The sequence below is a fragment of the Crocodylus porosus genome, unplaced genomic scaffold (assembly GCF_001723895.1).
Source record: "Crocodylus porosus isolate Cpor-Errol unplaced genomic scaffold, CroPor_comp1, whole genome shotgun sequence".
In the NCBI taxonomy this organism is placed as follows: Eukaryota; Metazoa; Chordata; order Crocodylia; family Crocodylidae; genus Crocodylus; species Crocodylus porosus.
The window spans coordinates 123339-144440 of NW_017728946.1; the positions used below are offsets into that span (position 1 = coordinate 123339).

Consider the following 21102-nt stretch of genomic DNA (forward strand, 5'->3'; position numbering starts at 1 on the left):
GACCAGTGGAAGTTGTGTGAGGCTCTGTTCCCTCAGACACCACCAGGGGTTGCTAGGAATAACGGCCACAGATTGTTAGAGAGAAGGTTCAGGCTGGACATCAGAAGACATAACTTTATGGTTAGGGATGCCAGGCTCTGGAATGGGCTCCCAAGTGAAGTGGTGCTCTCTCCTACCTTGGGGGTCTTCAAGAGGAGGCTGGACACATATTTGGCTGGGGTGTTATGACCCCAGCATTCATTCCTGCCCAAGGCAGGGGATCATACCTGATGATCTGTTTATGTCCCTTCTAATCCTAAGCACTATGAAAGAGTCATTGCTCCAATCTCCACTACAGAGATGACTATAGGGTTACCATTCTTTTCATTGTCTGGGTTACATGTAGATCAGTATTAATTGGCTTGACCTTTTTTCCCTAGGACTTTCAGTCTCCCACACTCCTAGAACAAAGGACATGGTACTCATGGTCCTACTTCTCCACTACTTCTCATATGACATCTTTTTGTATGTGGCAGACTCTCCTGTGGAGCTTGGCTCTCCAACCACTCATATAGGTTTCCTGGTATGCTGTGAATCATACCTTCCTCACCTTTTGAGACTGTGATATTGTTCTTGCCCTATCCATTCAAGGAACCTGTGAATTTTCAGGAGCCAGCATGCTGCATGATAGATGTGCTCCCAATTTCTTTGAAGGAAGTTACTCAACCTACCCGTAGACTACTGGGATTACTACAGAAGCCAAACCTATCAGAGTAGTGCTTCCTGTCAATGCAGCCTGTTTGGAACCTGCTAGGGCAATATGGTGCTATTTCCATCCTGTCCTCCTATGGATAAACAGACAAACAGAAAGCATAGCATGCCTTGTAGTGTGCTGAACATTTCTACCTGTTCCTGACACCACCTGAGGTAGCTGCAGCTGCAAATTAAAAGACCAGGGTCTATCATACAGGATTAAGAGACAGGAAACCCAAAAGGCTTGACTCTGTAGGTAGATAAGCATACCCCCTTCTGCAACAATGTAGCTTTGTACTGTCACTTATTATCAGACAAACCTCTTTGCAGTGCCACAAACCACACTAGTTGCACATTAATCAGTCTGCAGCACTGCTAATTTGCAGTGTCAGAGCAAAATTTGCTACTGGGATTTCCCAGTAACAAAGAAACAAACAAAAAAAAATCCTGGAACAAAAGCAGTGCAACCCACACCAAAGTAGTGAGCAACCGGGACAAATGTAGAGACAAGTGAGCAGGCAGGGCTTCCTGGTCTTCCATCTGCACATTGCTGAGGCCCCTGCACCCCAGCCAGCTGCTCGCTGGCTGAAACATATGGTAGCTTAAGATAGGGAGGAGGCAGCTTTGGGCTGGCTGCTCCCTGTCTGCATGCCTCGGCACGGGAACTTCACTGCAGAGCCCCCATGTTAAGGCACGTGGAGCCCTGCACTGAGGCACACTGTGTCCCAGCCAGCCACAGCAGATGGCTGGGGTGCAGTGTGCCTCAGCGTGGAGGCTCCATGTGCCTCAATGCAGGGGCTCTGCTGTGAAGCCCCAGCGCTGAGGCATGCAGATAGGGAGCAGCCAGCCCAAGGCAGGGAGCGGCTGGCTGGGATGCAGTGTGTCTCAGTGCAGGGACCCCACAGTGCAAGGAGATGGGGGAGCAGGCACTAGGGGCTGCCTGTTCCTCCATCTTCACTTGCCACTCCCCAGCTGGCCAGGGCATTGAGTACCTCAGCACCGGGGATGACTGGCCCCTGCTGAGGCACCCTGTGCCCCAGCCAGCACCCCCTGCAACAGGTGAAGCCATGGGACAATGCATCTGCTACAAAGCACATGGGCAGGGGTGTGCACTGCAGCACAAAGTAGCAGCACAAATTCATGCCACTACTATTTGTGGGCACACCCTTGTTCGTGTGGACCTGGCCTATGAGTACATCATGACAAGACTGGATTCTCTACCTGCAAACTATATGGGGTCTGTCTCCTCCCTACCTGATGGTGGCAAAAGAGGCCCTTCACGGTACCCTCAATGCAGCTGGTACAGCATCTTGGTCTACAGCTACAGTGGTGGTGACAATCTCTATAGATTGTCAGGTTTCCTGGAGGTGAACCAAGCATCAGCAGAGGACTTTGCTTTTCAGAGAGAGAGTTTTTCAACACTAAAACAGACTAAATGCTCTATGCATGTGGTAGATAACCTAAGTGTAGTTTGCACCCAATTCTAGGTAACCCAATTAAAATGTAGGAGTTTGGAGGCATAAAGATGTCTCTCTAGTCCTTTAATGGGGTACTTAGGTGCTGGAATCACTCCTACACTTCAGTCCAATAACTTGGGGTCAGTCACAAGCCATACTGTTATGATCTACTAAGTGAAATGGAATTATTCCCTTCAAGGTTCCAGAGCGACCCTACAATCCAAGAGTTCTTCAGGTATGTTTCGAAGAGAAAGCTGCAGTTTCTCTGGGCAGTGGAATCCCTCTCAAAGGACCTTGAACATGGGTCCTGGACACAGTGGTGAATGGTTACAACACTCAATTCACCTCATTGTCTCCCTTAAAACCCCCTCCTCCATCTCTTTTCAGGAATCCCTTCATAAGTTTGCTCCAGCATGAGGTTGAAGCCCTGTTGGCTGTGACAGCAACAGACAATAATGCCTCCATGTCTGCGGAAAAAGGCACTTAACAATGGCTACTCCCTTCTTCCAAAGAGAGGTTGATGAATTTATGGATACTCAGTTCATTAATTTGCAAGCTCAAGTTCAAGTTGGTGACTATGGTGACCATAATACCATTGTTGCAACAAGGGGAATAGCTTACATCTCTCAACCAAAAGAATATGTACTTCCACTTTTATATAAAATCTGCCACAGTCGATACCATTTTTTTTTATCATGTTGCAGACAGAATTGTCACTGAGACTGTGGCTTTGGAGCCTCAGGCAAACTTATTTATATGCTGTTTTCCCCTTTGACCCAAGTGGTTTGTCAGAATTCAGAGTCTCATAAGCTATTCCAGTTAGGAGTCAAGTGAAGGATTCAGGTTGCTTTGCAATTCTGTCCAGTTTCAACAATGTATAAAGTTCTGCTTTGAATATAGGAGAATCTAATTAACCATAGACAGTTTGCTAGGTAACAGCTTCAAATCTTTAGTCAGCACCTAGACCCAAAGCCTGCTATCTAGACTTCTCCCATACCAGCATGTCAGTACTGGGTCAGGCTTTCTTCTTCATCTTTCCCAGAGCTTAGTGTCTCCTTTACTGTCTTACATCTACCCCTCCCCAAACATATTTGACCTCAGCCTCTCCTATCGGAGCACTCAAAATCTTGAACAGCTTGGCATTTATCTTTGGTTTAGACCAGTGAGTCCCAAAGTATTCCTCAGCATGACCCCACTTCCTCAGCAAGGTGCCTCACTCTCAACCCACAGCCCCCCATGCCCCCAGGTGCGCCTCACTCCCGACCCACAGCCCTCTGGCCCTGCACCAGTGCATTGTAGCCCTGCACCCCACTGCAGGCACAGAAATCTCGTAATCCCAATTGCTGATGTTGTGACCCCATTTGGGGTCATGACCCACAGTTTGGGAACTGCTGATTTAGACAGAGGCATGCCCTTATTAGTCTGTTATAGATTTCTTAAATGATAATCATATAAGTTGACCAGTCTAAACAAGGCTTAAAGCAGTCACAGCAATATCATCAATTCTGCCCCACTGACACTTTATGGATAGAACTGTTGCTACATGATGGTGATTAGCAGCTCCTAACATTTTTTGATAAGGAGGAGGATTCTATTAAGACTTCTGAAGTGGGATCTAAGCATTCAGCCTGGGTGCCACTTTGCTACAATTAAAATCCTCTCCACTCCGTGACAGGATGCAGAGATTCTGTAAGCATTCAGAAAGGGCAACTAGCCATGTTTGACAATAAAGTGCAGGTGGAGTGAATCGGAGTCCTGGATGGAGGCCCAGCTGGGAGCATTTACAAAGGCTTGTGTGACTGTAGTATGTTTATGTTCTGAAATGAAAGAGGCAGTATTATTGTATTTCATTTCCTTTGCTGAAGGTAGTGGGCAGAGGAACCTTTTAGTGTAAAGGAAAATTCCAAATAAGGACTGGTGTATTTGCTATGGCTGTGGCACATGCTAAACCAGTTGGCAGAATGCATGACCAGCTCACAAACTTTGTAAAGTCAGTGCAAGATTTACGGTTGACTTCAGTGAAAACACAGGATAACAGGAAGAATTAAATTTTCAAAAGTGTTATTATTTCAAAAAGTGCCGATGTGATTTTTGGGTACATCTACATTGCAAACTTAGCATTCCTGGCAGTGGGGTCCGTAAGAATGCTTGACTTTGGAAAAGCTGCCTCCTAAACTAGAAACATTTTAGTTGTGTTTAGTATGTGTTGATTCTGGTAGACTAATTAACCTATGAGAAGGTTAACTGGCCCTGTTGCTCAGTCTCGGTACTAATAGCAGCCACTCAGTACAGTGTAGAGTGCTTGAGGGTGCCACTTGCTAGGCAAGGTAATATCACTGAGCATACATAGTCCTATGAGCCTAAGTCCTTTCTTCTTTTTCAAGGAGATTTGGGCTGAGTATGTTGAAAACTAGCCATGGCTCCTAATGACTTTCAGAAGCCTTTGAAAACTTTAACCTGAGTGGGGGCTTTTTTACTTGATCAAGAGTTACCAATTCTAAGATCACAACATTATATGAAAAATAGGACAGTCTATTCTGCTAACTTGTGGCACACTTTATTTTCTAGCAACAGGTAGTCCAGATTGCTGTTTAACCTACATGAATTTCAAATGTCACACCACTGGCATTCTTGATTTAAGAATGTATCTAATGAATCACTATGCGGATTAACACAGTGCAGTTGCAGGATACCATCTATGTCTGCATACATTTATGCATTTGAACTTTATTTTCTATGTAGATTCCATTCATTTCCTTTTTATTCTGTGCCTTCTGTATTAATTTCTTTTTCCATTCCTATGCCCTAAACATTTTAATAACTGGAATAGGAAAATTAAAATGTTTTTGCAATTTGTATATGGCCACCTGTGCCCTATAATTAGCATGCTTATTGTGAAATATCCTGAAATGTTACACTAACTAATGTGCTGCAAAATCAGAACCCTGCACCACGCTTGCAGCTTACTTCGGGGTGAACAAATTAAAATAGCTTTACAAGAATCAATATTTTAAATACAGTCATCACAACATGGCTGCAGCATTTCCTATAACTGAGCTGAGCTTTGATTGTAATAGTCATATTACTTTAAAACAATAAAAACAATCTTTTCAGGTGCCTAGAGCTGATGCAGCTACTGGCTGCACAATGCAAAAACAGAGCTAGATTGCAGTATGAAGCATGTATGGAGTCTTGTATTTTGTATTGCACTGTTATTAACATATTACCTGAGAAACTAATCTGAATGTATGTTTTGTCTGTAGGAAATGATCTCTTTCTGGTTGCTGTCCATGAGCTGGGTCATGCCCTAGGCCTCGAACACTCCAATGACCCCAGTGCTATCATGGCCCCTTTCTACCAGTACATGGAAACACAAAACTTTAAACTCCCACAGGATGACCTCCAAGGAATTCAGAAAATCTATGGTGAGCAACACTAGCAATTTATTTATTTATACTTGGCTCACACTGGATATTATCTAGATACATAAAGATACAAATTCTCACACAAAATGCTTACAGTCTGCAGATCAGATTTATTTATTGCAGGCAGGTAGTTGAGGGGTCCTCAGGACACTAATTAAAACACCCTGATTTTTCCACTTGAATCCAGCCTTGGGCCGCTCTAATACTCCCCAGCTGGTAACTCTGTTCATCAGTTGTCAATAGCCAAAGATTCATGATATGACTGCTCCTTCCTGACCAAAAGGCTTCACCAACTGTTTTATCTGTTGGGAATGCCCTCAAAGGCAAAGTCCTGGGAATCAGTTTCCACTTCTGTATCATTTCCTAAGGCAGTGCATACAGAAAGGAATAGGCCAGAGAATGTAGTACATTAAGGAAAATAAATACCAGGGATCAGGAACCTATGGTCTGTGGAATCATTACATCCAGCCTGCAGACACTGGGCTTCAGCAGCATTCAGTGGCAGGGGGTTTGGGCTGTGGGTGCTCTCCTTGTGGGGAGAGGTTGTGTCTTTGTTTACTTTTCAATGCTTATTTTTTTCAAAATTAGTAACTAAAGTTACAATGCACAGATACTGAAGTTACACTATAAAAGAGGGATCTAGAGAGGAAGAGAATATACTGAAGAAAACTGATGTGGAAAAATGGTATGGAGCCAAGATACGTGTAGATTGAGGGCAGAGACTTCAAGTAGCATGGGAAGAGATAAATGCTTGACAGATGAGAGTGATAAGGAGGGACAGTATCTTAAGGAGCAAAGGGTCTCATAACTAGAGGTTAGATGAGGTTATAAAGTTACTAAATCCTACAGAAGGCTGTTACAGTTTTTGCTTGTAAAAGACTGGGATTCTTTAGCTACTGCTAGCAGATAAGTGTTTTTTCCTTAGCTGTATTTCTGGGGAAGAGGGGCCTAGAAGGAGTTGACTACAGTGTTCTATTTCTATATTACAATGTAAATCTTCTGCTATGCAACTGGTTAAAACAATCCATAAATATTAGGCACTTGTGTAGCACGAATAAACAGCCCATAAAGTGTCTCTAGTCCATTCTCTACTAAACCTAGGTTGCTCCCACTTTCCAGCAGAAGTTTTCTTACTTTTCTGACAGGAATTTTCTCTTTACTCTTTGAAAAAAGTGAAACAATAATTTTAAAGGGCAATCAAGATGATCTAGGTAATTGTAAACCTGTCAGCCTGACAGATCTCAGGGCAAAAACTGAAAATTCAAAAATGAAAAAACTGATACCGGTTCATGAAATAAAGAATTAAAGGATGAGTGGTAAGGTAATGATATGTGACATTTTAAGGCATTTCATTTAGTACCACATAACATTCAGATTAAAACATTAGCATATGGTAACAATAAAGCACGCAATAAATGGATTAAGAACAGATCAATTCATAGAGCTGAGAAAGCAGCTACCTGTGGGGAATCATTTTGAACTGGAATTATTGACAGTAAGGTTCCACAGAGACTGCACTAGGCCTAATGCTATTCAACTTTTTCATTGGTGATTTAGATAAAAATGTTACTGGTAAAATTTGTGGGTAATACAAAGAATGGTAGAGTGATTAAATAATGAGGCGAACAAGAGAATCATTCAGACTTATACTGATTGCTTCATATAGAGGGTGCATGAAAATAAATTGTATGTTAATACAACCAAAGATACAGAATTCTACATCCAGGATCAAGGAATTCAGGCCAGTCCTGAAAAATGGGGGACTTTATCTTGGGGGAAAAAAAATAATCTGGAAAGCATTGGGGGTCATACCAGCCAAACAGCTGGACAAGGACTCCCAGCATGATGCTGTGGCCGAAACAGATAAAGCAATCCTTCAATGTATAAACAGGGATACTCTGTATATTTCTAGTGGTCACACTGTAAAAAGCTTTGGGAAAATTGGAAAGGATGCAGAAGAGAGCTATAAAAAGTGGTTGAGTGGGAGAAAACACCTAAAAGAACTCAGTCTCTTAAAGACTGCTCTGTGGACAAACTCTACTGCCCACAGAGTGGTACTGCCCCCAAGCCAATACTCTCACCCACCTGCCCCCAATGGGTGTGACCTTGCCCCACATAGCACCGTGCTGGCCAGTCAATTCCAATGACCCCAGAAGACCTGATCCTGGCCTCAGCATGAAGACCTCTGCTTAGAGAGTTAAACATATTGCACTGTGTCCTACCAACTGCTTACATTCCTGTCTGGGTGGGGGGGAGAAAAGGGGCTGCCTAGCACAGAGCCTGGAGCCAGCTGAGTGATGCAGGACCTTGGTGAAGCAGGGGAAGCCAGAGCAGAGCTATCCAGGTTCAGTGGAATCACAGAGCTCAGGGAAGCGTGTTTCCTCAGACACCCTGCTCCCACTTTGCCAAACCCTATGGGTGTACAGAAGGGAGCTGTGCCTAAGGGAAACATACTTCTTCAAGCTCCATGCTCCTGTGTCATGTTTAATGCCAGTGGCTCCATGCTGGTAGCTCCCACCAAACTCGGTTGGCTCCATGCTGGCAGGGGAAGCCAGTGTGGAACCATCCAGTTTCAGTGGGATCACAGAGCCCAGGGAATTGTGCTTCCCCAGCACTATGGCCCTCCCTTGCTAAACCCCGGAAGCTCTGCACTCTGGCTTTGCCTGCCAGTGCACAGCTATCTAGGTTTGGTGGGAGTTAAACATTGCATGGAGCCTGTGGAAGCATGCTTCTCTGGAGCCCAGTCCCCTCCCATCCACCCCCACTACAGGACAGGACTTTGGGGGACTCAGGGAAAAGCTGGGCCCTCCCCAAACCTGCCTAAGAGAGCAGGGAAATGGGGCCTGGCAGTATGGGAAATTTTCAGTTAACTTCTTGTAAACTATAGTTCATTGAAGTTTTCTGTGTCTTGTGCCTGATCTAAAAGAAAATGCACAGGCAGCTCTAAGCAAGGCTGCAGGGCTGGGATGAGGCGTGGTGAGGTCTGGATCAGCAGGGCTAAGTGCAGGTGGCTGGCAAAGAAGTAGCCACCTAAACTCATTTTGGCATTCTCCAGCCTCCTCTCCCCCCCTCCCCCCACCCCCTGGGCCAGGAGGGATTATGGGAAGCTTGGGGGGGAAACTAGGGCATCCCTGAACCCTAATACTTGGGCCAGGAATGTAGGAGCTTGGCTTGGCTCAAAGGCTCAACACTCACCAGCTCTCCACTTCCATACCCAGCCAAGACAGGAATGCATGGCCCCCTTGCATCTCAGTCCCCCTTCCCAGCCTGCAACCTCCCAATCCCAATGTCACTGAACATTTCCTGGAAAGGACCATTCCTGAGAGGGGGATCAGTGCAGTAGGGTGGTGCAGGGCCAGCTGGCTGGGCTTGACTAGTCTCTCCCCCACCCACAATTCATTAGCACATGAGAGACTCTTTATTCTTTTTATATCTTTCATTTCTCTTCAAATAAAAATGCTTTAAATAATCTTTATATAAAAACACTTTACATAACCTTAAAGGATTTTAAGGAGACCAAAGAGGCCTGCAGAGGGAAGCCACATCCCTCACACCCCCATGCTTCTCCACTGCATACCACTCCAGGTGCAAACAGAAGTGAAAATTTTCACCCAAATCTGGCCACAGAAAGCAGCTTATAGCCATGACCAAACACAACTGCATGGCTGCAGACAGCTTTAAAGATGGCCAACTGGGTGAAAATCTGAACCCTTATTGCATGAGTGGCCAGGTGATGTTTCAAAACAGCGTCTTCTGTAACTTTTGCCTGTGCTGCCCCCCAACCTGTCAGTGTTTTCAGAAGCGGGGTGCAAGTCAGGGGAAAGGGACTGGAGTTCAGTCTGGGGGTTTGGTGCTGGAGGGTGGGAGGGTACCAATACACCCACCCTGCCCTCCAAAGCTGGCTGGGAACCCTTAGAATGAGCTCCCTCTCGTCCCTTCCCCCTCCCATTCTGCAACAGGGACAGACTGGGAGAGAGGAGGCTAATCCAACCCCATGCTGAAAGCAGGACCATCCCCAACTAGATCATCCCAGCCAAAGCTTTGTCTATCCGGTCTTAAAAACCTCCAAGGATGGAGCTTCCACCATCTCTCTGGGTAACCTGTTCCAGTGTTTTACTACCCTCCTAGTGAGAAAATTCATCCTAATACCTAATCTAAACTTCCCTTGCTGCAACTTGAAACCATTGCTCCTTGTTCTGTCACCTGCCACCACTGAGAACAGTCCAGCTCCATCCTCTTTCGAACCTCCATTCAGGTAGCTGAAGGCTGCTATTAAATCTCCTTTCAGTCTTCTCTTCTCTAGACTAAGTAATCCTAGTTCCCTCTGTTAGACCCCAACTCCATGCAGTGCCCAATGACTAGGGAGACAACGATTCAATTGCTCATGGATCCTGTTACTCATTAGCCAGAACAAGCAGGGAGCAAACACCAGCACACATTGCTTGCAACAGCTTTATTCAGAATGGAGACAGCTTTGGACTAGCTCCCCCACAGACACGCAGCCTGTGAAACCAGGGAGCTACCACAAACAATAGTTCTTTCCACATTTATACACTTTGGTTTATGCTTATTAACATTTGTTCCACCTCTGTCCCTCCTTCTGTTCCACCCATTTCTCCTCCTACCTCAACCTCCACTTCTGTTTACTGTTTACTTCATTAGCATGGAATTGCCTATTCAGTTTACTCATTTGCATACCCTTTTGCTATGAGCGCATGTCCAAGGCCATGAATTTACTTCTTCAGTCAATGGGTGGACTTTGAATAAAACCTGGAAACTTCTTCACCAATCACCATTTACCTGTTTGCATATATTCATCTAGGATTCTGTTGCCAGTTACGTGTTGTCTTCCACAGTCTGTTTTTCTTTCCCATGTTGTACCATCTTCCACATTCCTAAGACTTCACCTCATTCACAGCACACAGACTTACCCAGACTCACTTGAAAATGGTTGACACAGTTAAGATGGTTACTTAGCATAAGCAAATTGCTGGCTTAGCAGAAACATTCATAATCAAAATCTGCTTGCCTAGGCATCTTGTAATATATTATTCTGCCTTGTGGTCAGCAGCTTGCTAAGTCACAGGTCATGCCTTTATTCAGGTGCAAATCCAATGCTCCCCAAGATCCAAATACTGTCACCCTAACACTCTCAACCTATCCTCATAAGTCATTTTCCCCCAAAACACATTTTCATGGCCCTCCACTGGACTCTTTCCAATTCATCCACATCCTTTCTGTAGGGGGGCCCAAAACTGAACACGGTACTCCAGATGTGGCCTCACCAGTGCTAAATAGATGGGAATAGTCACTTTCTTTGACCTACTGGTAACATATCTACCAATGCACTGGTGGTACAGAGGCCAATCAAACAGATGCCCATACCCCTTGTTGCACACAAATGGCCCAAACCTTATAGCCATATCATAGGTGGTATCAATTTATGCCGCTTTATTGCAGCAGTCACCTGCTTGATTTACGGCAGGAGAGCACAGGAGACTCAGAAGTGCCCATGCCCTTCTGCTGCCCTGGGCAGGTAATCCAAGGGTTTGTGAGGCCTAATCTTGCATGCCCTGGGAATTCTAATAAAGGACTGGGCCCCTTAAGCCATGGGAGCACTGGCCTGGCGTTCCCTTCCTACAGATATACACCTTGGAGATTGCCCAAGGCACATCTATATAGCAGGGAACAGGTTGCCTATTGTCCTGGAGGATCAGGCCTTTGATGTGTTTTGCCCAATGAAGCAGATGAGTTATGGCCAGACAAATCCCCATCACAGCTGAACTACTTCATATGGTGATGTCTGTTTATACCCTTGATTACAACGTGTAAATGCCTTCATTGGGAGAAAACACCAAACATTACAGGCATTTTCATTTAGTGGTAAAAAAAAAAAAGTTTGAACAAAAACCAATGGCTGAAAACTGAAGTTAAACAAATTAGGATTTAAAATAAGGTAAAAAAATTTTAACATCAAGGATGAATAGATAAACTCCCAAGGAAATGATAGACTGTCTTCAAGTGAACACTGGTTACATTTCAGGAAGCTATGATTTAGTCAAGTTATTTGGCTATGTAGGCACAAATGGATAAAATTAAACTGTCTGTGATATAGTCACAGCCAGAGTGCATGATCTAATATTCCCTTCTGGCTTTGACTATGAAGTTTAATTCCAGACCAGCCAACTTTACGATGGCTATTTTTTATCTCAGAGACAAAACAATGCCTATTCTATGTGAATTTCTGTGAATTTCTCATACAGGTTTATTCATGGTTCCATTTTTTTCTTCCTTTTCAACCAATACATGAAGTCTCTGAGACAGGAACTGTAATGTTTTATGGGGTAATGTGCCCTCACCACATTAATTAGAAGAAATACTACTTCTAAATTTTCAACAGTCATAGCTGGTACTGTGTTTCCTTTCTTGTTGCGTAGCCAGTCTAGCAGAGAAGCAGTTAACTGCCACTTCATTTGATCAAGAAAAATATGCCAATAGAGGTGTTAGAAGGAAGTGACATGATAGGAAACTGAAGAGTCGCCTGCAACCAAGATTTAGACAGTTTGCACTTGGGGGTGTCATGCTTCTGAAATCAGAGGTGACTGAAAGTGCACTTCTAAATCTGCAGTTCAAGAGTAATTGAGATTATTTATTTCACATCTTCAATTTGAGACAACAGCACCATGACATTGTGCACTGTCATGTTACTGCAGTTGAGCTACCTTTGCAAATGAAGATATATGGAGTGAAGAACACAGCTGCCTATCTGCTTATTGGTGTTAGCTTCAAGAGATGTATTACACCAGTTCTTCCCACTTCCTTCTGGGTGCCAGTCAAAATGTTAACTTTAATGTTAAAAAGAGAGAGAGTTTTCATTGTGGATATCTGAAGCCACATCTCATCCCTTGTACTATTGTAATAATTTAAATTAGCTGGGGTATTCAAATTGATATTCCCAAGATTTAGATGGCTGATCTGACTCTAGAGGGTACTGAAAAGAAAACAACACTTTTATAACTGAGCCCTTGCCACAGCTGTAATACATGACGATTTTTGCCATTTAAAGCATTCTAAAGTCATCACTTAATGCATGTGGGCAACTTTAGAACATTTTTAAATGGTGGAAATTGCCTTAATTAAACCTCATTGTATGTATTTTAAATGTAAACCAAAGTGTGGTAGTGCATCACAGCCTACCTCATTTGCTTGTATTGCATGTGTATTAACTGGCACTTTTCAAAGCGATAATTAGCTGCTTCCTACTCTACAGAACTATGAGATACAAAACTTGCACCAAGCCATGGAATGTCTATAAAGTTTTAAAGTGCTGTACCTAAAGTAATTTAAGTAAAGTGCAAAAGTTATGGTACTTCTGGAAATGCCTGCCCTGCACATTTATAGGAACCCTAAGTTTTCCCAAGTGATTCTTACACAAAGCACTTTTTTAAAAAAAGCAATGCTTATAACAACATAGGGCTGGAAGGGACCTCTTGCCTTATGTACTGAACTCTTCTGGTTTTGGTGTTTGCTTGAATAAAGGTTTACTTTGATTTCTAAGTTGTCTTGTAAAACCTGTAAAGGTAAAAAAGATCATGTAAGTGCATCTCATAAAAAGAAACTGAAAAGATATAGTTTGCTTATTTTAGAGAGGAGACGTATAAATGGAAGGCATGATAAAAGGATATAAAATACTGCGTTTTCTTGAGAATATTCTCTATCAGATCACATGACAAACATTGGGTGGGGGGGCTGTGCTACTGCTGCTCCTTAGTCTCTTGGAGTTTGTCTACAACATTGTGGGTTTTTTGCCCCAACCCCTCTGGGCCAAAGCATACTCTGTTTAAAACCCTCCCATATGTCCTGCCAAATATGCTCCAAACCCAGGAGTGTGTGAATGACGCCACTCTGGGCTCAATCCCAGCAGCTTCTTTCTTGACAACATGACAGAGACACAAGTCTTGAGAGTAGTCTCAGAGAGGTGCCCTCAAAACAGCCTCACCAGCAAATTTCCATGTATGGAGAAAAATTTGTGGATGGGCAGCAGGAGATCAGTGTGTTCTGTCTCTTCCCGGCTAGAATATGTTACTGCCTTGATCATAGTTAAGTAGGGCTGAAAGGGACCTCATGGCGATCATCTAGTCCAGCTCCCTGCCCAAGGCAGGATCATCCCTTACTAAATCTATCCAGTCAGGTGTCAGTCTAACCTGCTCTTGAAAATTTCCAAGGATAAAGATTTCATGACCTCTCTATGAGCTAATACTTAACCCCCCATTCCATAACTATATATATATATAAAGGGCTTAGTCCATCTGTCTGTGTGTCTGTCTGTAATGCTCTTGGGGGCATGGCTCCAGAGGAGTGGGCCAGGCAGACATAGAGCGGGGGGAAGAGGAGGTGGATGGCATAGGGCTGGCCCCCCTACTCCTAGGGAGCCACAGTGGCATGGGGTGGTGGGTGGCAGTGCTCAATCCCGCTCTCTGGCACTCACCCTGTCATTCTTGATGGACAATTGACTAGTATAGTGAGAAAGTTCTTCCTAATCTCCAACCTAAATTTCCTCTGCTGTAGTTTGAAGCCATTGCTCCTGGTTATGCCCCTATAGCCACAATGAATAGTTTAGCCACAATGAATAGTTTATTTCTATCCTCTTTATAATTGCTCTTTAAATATTTGAAAACTGTTATCAAATCCCCCCGTCAATCTTTTCTTTAGACTAAATAACCCTAGTTCTTTCAGCCTTTCCCCACAAGTCATGGTTCCTAATAATTTTCGTCAATGCCAGATTCTTTCTGTTTCATCCTCATCTTTCTTACAGTGTGAGGCCCAACACTGGACATGGTACCCAAGGTGAGGGCAGTATGGCACCACACTCACTGAAATGTACCAAGTGCCATCCTGCCCTGCCTTCTGCCTAGCTTATTTTTAATGAGACTGTCATTAGAGACACGGTCAAAACCTTGCTAAAGTCAAAGTAGATCACATTCACTGGTCTCCCCTTATTCACAGAGCCTGTTACCTTAATACAGAATGCAATCAAGTTGATCAGTCATGACTTGCTCTTAGTAAATCCATGTGGCTATTCCTGGTCACCTTCTTCTCCTTTAGGTGTTTCACCTGCTCCATGATCTCTCCAAGTATTGAGGTTACGCTGACTGATCTGTAATTCCCTGGATCCTCCTTCCCTTTCTTAAAGATGGGCACTACATTTGCCCTTTTCTAGTCAACTGGGACCTCACCTGGGGTCCACAAGTTCTCAAAGATGATAATCAATGAATTTAATAGATTTCATAGACATCAGGGCTGGAAGGGACATAGCAAGATCATCGGGTCCAGCCCCCCCACCAAAGGGGCAGGAAGTCATCTGAAATTAAATGATTCCAGCAAGATAGGTATCCAAGTGTTTCTTAAAAGTGTCCAGAGTAGGTGCTTTTACCACTTCTGGGGGAGAGCCTATTCCAGGCTCTGGGGACTCAGACAGTAAAAGAAGATTTTATTATGTCCAGCCTAAAACGGTCTTCCAGCAGTTTGTGACCATTAGACCTTGTCTTCCCTTGGGGTGCCCCAGCAAACAGATATTCTACCCGTTCCTGATGCACATCCCTTACATACTTATAGCCTGCCACTAAGTCCCCCTTGATCCTTTGCATCTCCAAGCTAAAGAGTCCCATGCCTCTCAGCTTCTCCTTCTAAGGCCTGTTCTCTTGTCCTCTAATCATGCATGTGGCTCACCTCTGGAGTCTCAATCCTTTCTGAAGTGTGGAGCTCAGAAGTGGATGCAGTATTCCAGCTGCAGCCTCACCAAGGCCAAGTAAATCAGGAGAATGACTTCCTGGGTCTTGCTTGAGATGCACTGGTAGATGCAAGCCAGGGTTTTGTTTGCTTTGCTGGCTGTGGCATCACATTGGTGGCTCATATTCGTCTTCTGGTCAATCATGACCCCCAAGTCTCTTCTGGTCATGGTGCTAGTGTGTGTAGCACTGCTGAGCCTATAAGTATGATATGAATTTTTTTTCCCCTGAGGTGGAGCACCTTGCATTTCTTCATGTTGATGCCATCGGGTTTTGATCCACTCACCTTGCAAGCCTGTTGAGGTCAGCCTGAATTGCAAGCCTATCATCTAGTGTGATCACACTTCCCCATTATTTGGTGTCATCAGTGAACTTAGTCAGTCCGCTTCTGATATCCAGATCATTTATAAATATATTAAAGACTACTGGTCCAAGTACACAACCCTGGGGGATGGCCCTGGTCACCATGCACCATGTTGACATAGTTTCATCAACTATCACTCTCTGGGTCCATGGAGCCAGATCCTGAGCCATCAGACCGTGAGGTTGTTGACGCCACAGTTCCCCAGTTTAACCACGAGGACAAAGTCAAAAGCTCTTCTGAAGTCCAAATGAATTATATCAACCTCTTCTCCTTTGTCGAGGTGATGTGTCACCTGGTCGTAGAAGGAAATGAGGTTTGTCAGGCAAGACCTACCTGGAATGAAGCCATTGTTGCATTCTGTTAGCCTGTTGTTAATGGTTTCTTTGATGGTTTTTTCAAATATCTTAACAGGGGTTGAGGTCAAACTGATTGGCCTGTAGTTCCCTGGATCTTCCTTCCTCCCTTTCTTGAAGATAGGCTCCACACTGGCCCTCTTCCAATCTTCAGGGACCTGTCCAAAAGCACCACAAGTTCTCAAATATCCTTGCCATTGGCTACACTATGATGTCAGCCAGTTCCTTTAGCACTCCTGGGTGCATTCCATCCGGGCCAGCTGATTTGTGGATGTCCAGCCTCTCAGGGTGTTCCCTCACAAGATCCTCGATTATGGGTGTGTGTTTGCCCATACCCTGGCAATCCTGCATCTTGTTTGGCAGGGTGATCTCCTTGGGCTGGTGGAAGACTGACGCAAAGTAATTGTTAAGGAGATTAGCTTTTTCTTGGGTGTCGGTTGTCAGCTGCCCCATTTGGTTTAGCAAGGCTCCAAGGTTGCCCTTGTTTTTCTTCTGACTACCCACATATATGAAGAAGGACTTTTTGTTGTCCTTGATTCTCATAGCCAGTTTGAGTTCGGTTTCAGCCTTGGCTTTCCTAGTTTACTCCCCACAGGTGTGGGCCAGTGCTGAATACTCCTCCTTGGTGATGTTACCTGACTTCCATCCCTTATAGGCTACTCTTTTCAGATATGGAGGTCCATGAGCCCTCTATTTAGCCACGGGTGTCGCCCAGCCCTTCTGCTACCTTTTCTACAGGCTAGGATGGACTTCCCTTGTGCTTTAACGATTGCATCCTTAAGAAGCAACCATTCATTGTGGACTCCCCTCTCTACCATATCATGGTTTCTCAGGGCTTTAGCAACCTGCCTCCTGAGCTTATGAAAGTTGGCTTTCCTAAAAATCAAGGATTTCTGAATTGCTGACTGATTTGCCAGCTTTGCGATGGATAGAGAAAGTGATCAACTCATGATCACTGTCTCCCAGCTTCCTTTTGATTCTCAGGTCACTCACTAGATCATTCCCTTTGCCCATTACCAGATCTAGGAGTGCCTTACCTCTTGTTGGCCTGTAGACTTCTTGAGAAAAGTAGAGTTCATGAATTCATGTGAGAATTGATAGAATGTTCCTCCCATGAAATACCAGGGTAGTTCAGGGGTGGGCAATTATTTTGGGTGGAGGGCCACTTAGCAAGTTTTAGCAAGCTGTCTAGGGCCGCATGGGTAACTCTGCCCCTTAACTGGTGCCCCACCCCATGGTCACCATCTTGGGACTGGAAGTCCCACCCCTGACCTCTGACCCTTTCCACCAGAAGTCCCTCCCCTTGCCCCTGGAAGTACTCCTTTGGAGAAGAGGGTTTGCTATCTTAGAACCAGAAAAAAAAACAAATTATGTACTAAAAATCAAATATCCATAATATTATATTTTACTTTAATTAAAAATATATTTTTGTCCTGATACCTGTGTATTTGTGCTTTATATGTAGAAGTGATGGCATAATAGCTCAAAATGTAGTCTTATTCTTGTATAGTGTGTGAGGTGTGCAGCGGTGTTGGGGGGTAGGGGTGGGCGGGTGGATGTGGAGTTTGTGCGGAGCTGCGTGCGTCTGTGTGTGTGTGTAGTATTTGTGGGATGTGTGATTGTGTCTGGAGGAGGGTGTGGCTGCATGGCTTGCAGGAAGGGTTGCAAGGGGGGAGCCACCTGGGCCCTTGCTGTCCGAAGCCTCATGGCCGTGTTTGCACTCTGGTGGCTCCTGCTGCCACCAGGAGGCTGGGGGGTGCCAGGGAAGGGCCTGTCAGGCTTGGAGGGGTGGTGTGGGGGGCTCCTGGAGCCACAAGGGCTCCCCGCCCTGTAGGGACCCAGCAGCCTGGCAGCAGCTCACCCTCCCCAGCCCCAGGACAGACAGGGAGGCTGTGGCAGGAGCTGGAGCAGAGCCATGGCTGCTGTTTTCCTATGAAAGCTCCTGCGGCCTCCCCAAGCTTCCCATGCCCTGGACCAGGACCCTGCCAGGTTGTGCCACCCCCAGCAGCCTCAGGAGGTGACCCGTACTGCCCCCGGGGCTGGCCAGGATCTTCCCCAGGGCCCCTGGGCTCCTTACAGCCGCAGGAACTTCTGAAGCAGAAAAGTGGCCATGGATCCAGTCCTGCTCCTGTCACAGCCTCTTATAAGGAAGCAGGTCCCAGCTGCACACCCCATTTCTCCCAGCAGCCTGGCAGGGTTTGTGATTAGCAGGGATCCTGGTTTTCCATGATAAAAAAAAATCACAAATTATCTGATAAAAATCCCAAAACCCATGGTTAAAATTAAGTGTCCCCCACAGCCCTGCTGATGTCCCTCACTCCTGCCCACAGCCCCACAGCCCTGCTGGAGGGGGCTCCCAGCTGCCAGGGCTATGGGGCCAGGGACCCAAGTCCATAGCCCCTGCCCCAGTGGAAGGCAGTGGCCGCTACAGCAGGAGCACGAGCTGGCTCCCACACTGCTGCTGCCTGCTGCAGGCCTGGGCGAGGCCAGCTCCCAACGGCAGCGTGCACTCCAGGGGGCCAGGGGGACCCGCGCCCCCAGATCTGTGTGGGGGACAGGGGCTGGGCGATGTGCACTGCCCCTGTGCACGCAGAGGAAGCGTGGCCAGGGCAGCAAGGACCTTGGAGCGGCAGGCAGCTTTCGTGCGTGGCCCCTGCCGGTCCAGTCGCACACGCTGCACTCCAGAGAGCCTGGGAGAGCACAGCGTTTGTGGCCCAGGGTTTGCAGCTGGCCGGGCACTCTGGCCAGGATGGGGTTTGCAGCCTGCCTGCTCCTGGCCAGGGTGCTGGGCCAGCTGCAAACCCGCGCTGCTTCCAGCCAGCTGTAAACCCCCCTTCCCGGCCCGAGTGCCCAAGCTGGCTGGGGCTGAGGCAGCAGGGAGACTTGCAGCCAGCTGGGAGTGGCAGGGATTTCTAACCAGCCGAGCACTGCAGCAGGCTGCAAACCCCCTCCCGGCCGGAGTGCCTGGCTGGGTGCAAACCTCCCCGTTCCCTCAGCCCCCAGCCAGCTTCCCCTCCAGCCCTGCTCCGCGACCCCAAGCCCCACTTACCTCCAGCAAGAAGAGTGAGCCTGAAACAGCCTCCAATAAGTGTGAGCGTTGGGCCTGCCCATCCCCCACAGGGTCGAGGGTTTCCCCGCCCCTTTTGCAAACACCTCTTGTAGACGGGAACTCAGCCAGCCTGCAGAGCTCTTTGCAAAAGGGGGAAATTCGTGGGTTTCTCTTCTAAAAGGGAAAATCCATGTTTTCTCCTATAAAAATGGGAAATCTATGGTTTTCTCTCTTTTTCCGTGGGAAACGGAAAACCAGGATCCCTGGTGATTAGGAAGAACTCAAGCACAGCAGAGAATAATCCGGAATCCATACTCAGATTTGGGAAGTCAGCCGTGGCTGCCTGCAGGGATTCAGTAAGTGACAGGCACAAACAGACTAAAGTAGGCAGGAATATTGCATTTTTGGTGGAAATGACAGCTACCCACCATTCCTTTGGGGAGGGTAGGCAATCCCATAGCACTACTCAACTGCATCCCACAATTCACTAGTTCTATGGATGCCACAAAAGACCCCAGGAAAGTCTTCCCAAGGGGTCCTTTTGGCCTCTCTGACTCAACTGCTGCCCACGGGAGAAGTAATGTGACTAGAAGCACAAAAGTACAGTGTGGCAGCTACTGTATTTCAGCAGAACTTCCTGGTGTAACTAAGCCCTCAATATGGGCATGCCATACTGACAGAGTTGGCTCAGTAGGTGAGCTGGAGCTTCTTGAACATAAAGACCCTTCCAGCTGTTCCTTCTCTTTTATCCTGAAGGCTCCTTGTTTGGGAAATATAGTACCTTACAGGTTTTCCATGGTCTGGGCGATTTTGTTGAGAGTTTTAGAGGCAGGGGGAAATGATTCTTGGATAGAGGGTGTAACTGAGGTTTTGTTTTCTGTTGATTACTGAATTAAAGTTGTACAAACAGGCTGTTATTATCACTATCTCAACCCATGTTCTCAATGAATGGTGTGGATTTTAATAGCTATGAAAGCTGTTAACAGCTTGCGGATGGAGAAGTAACGTCATCATTTAGGATGTGCCAGAATTTTTCCTATTTGAAAGGCTATTCAAGTTTGATCTAAATTTGGGGTTCAGTTTGAAATAATCATTTTAGTCTGCATAATTTTGTAGCCATTTTAGAAGAAAAATCATCTGATTTTTGTCATCATTTGCATAAAAATTACCATTGAAATTGGAATGGCCGCATCAGTATTTTCTTATCTCTTCTTTCCTGTGTAAACTTGATGATGAACACGCTCCTAGCAGAGGTGATGCAGTCGCCATCCCTAGAGGTGTTCAAGAGGAGGCTGGACAAGCACCTTGTTGAGCCCATTTGAGCCCATCTACCACCTGCCCATGGCGGGGGCCCAGCCTTAATGATCTTAGAAGTCCCTTCCAGTCCTACTATTCTATGATAATTCTTGTGTGTTTGCTGTTTGGGATAGGGTTAATTAAGAGTTTCAACTTCTCCGTGATTCCTTTTCAAACCAAAGTAAAATCACTACATTAAACAATGATAATAGTGACAACTGTAAAATCTCACAGGCATAAGTCTTGTGACAGCACACAGAAGGTTTTCTCTGTAAGACTTCAAATGTCATAATCATTACAGAGGACTTCATAGAATCATTTAAAAACAGGACTGAAAGGAAATTCAGGTCTCCTAGTTCAATCCTCTGATGTGAGGCAGCATTATTTCTGTCTAAACCTGCCCTCATTGTTAGAAAGTTCTTCCTAATATTTTAACAAAGTCACACTTGTTGCAATTTCAGCCCCTTACTTCTTGTCCTGTTCATTGTAGACACAATAATTTATTACCATCTTCTTTAGAACACCCCTTTTGGAATTGAAGATAGTTTCATAGATTTCATAGATTTCATAGACATTAGGGCTGGAAGGGACCTCGGGAGATCATCAAGTCCAGCCCCCTGCCCAAAGGGCAGGAAGTC

General features: G+C 45.6%; 1 protein-coding gene across 1 annotated transcript in view; it reads left to right on the forward strand.

Annotated features, from left to right (window-relative positions):
- MMP24 (matrix metallopeptidase 24) overlaps positions 1–21102 on the forward strand; it is a 162966-nt gene that overhangs the window by 113213 nt on the left and 28651 nt on the right. Inside the window, 1 exon segment of the mRNA XM_019550707.1 lies at positions 5453–5614. Coding sequence (XP_019406252.1) covers positions 5453–5614 — 162 coding nt within the window.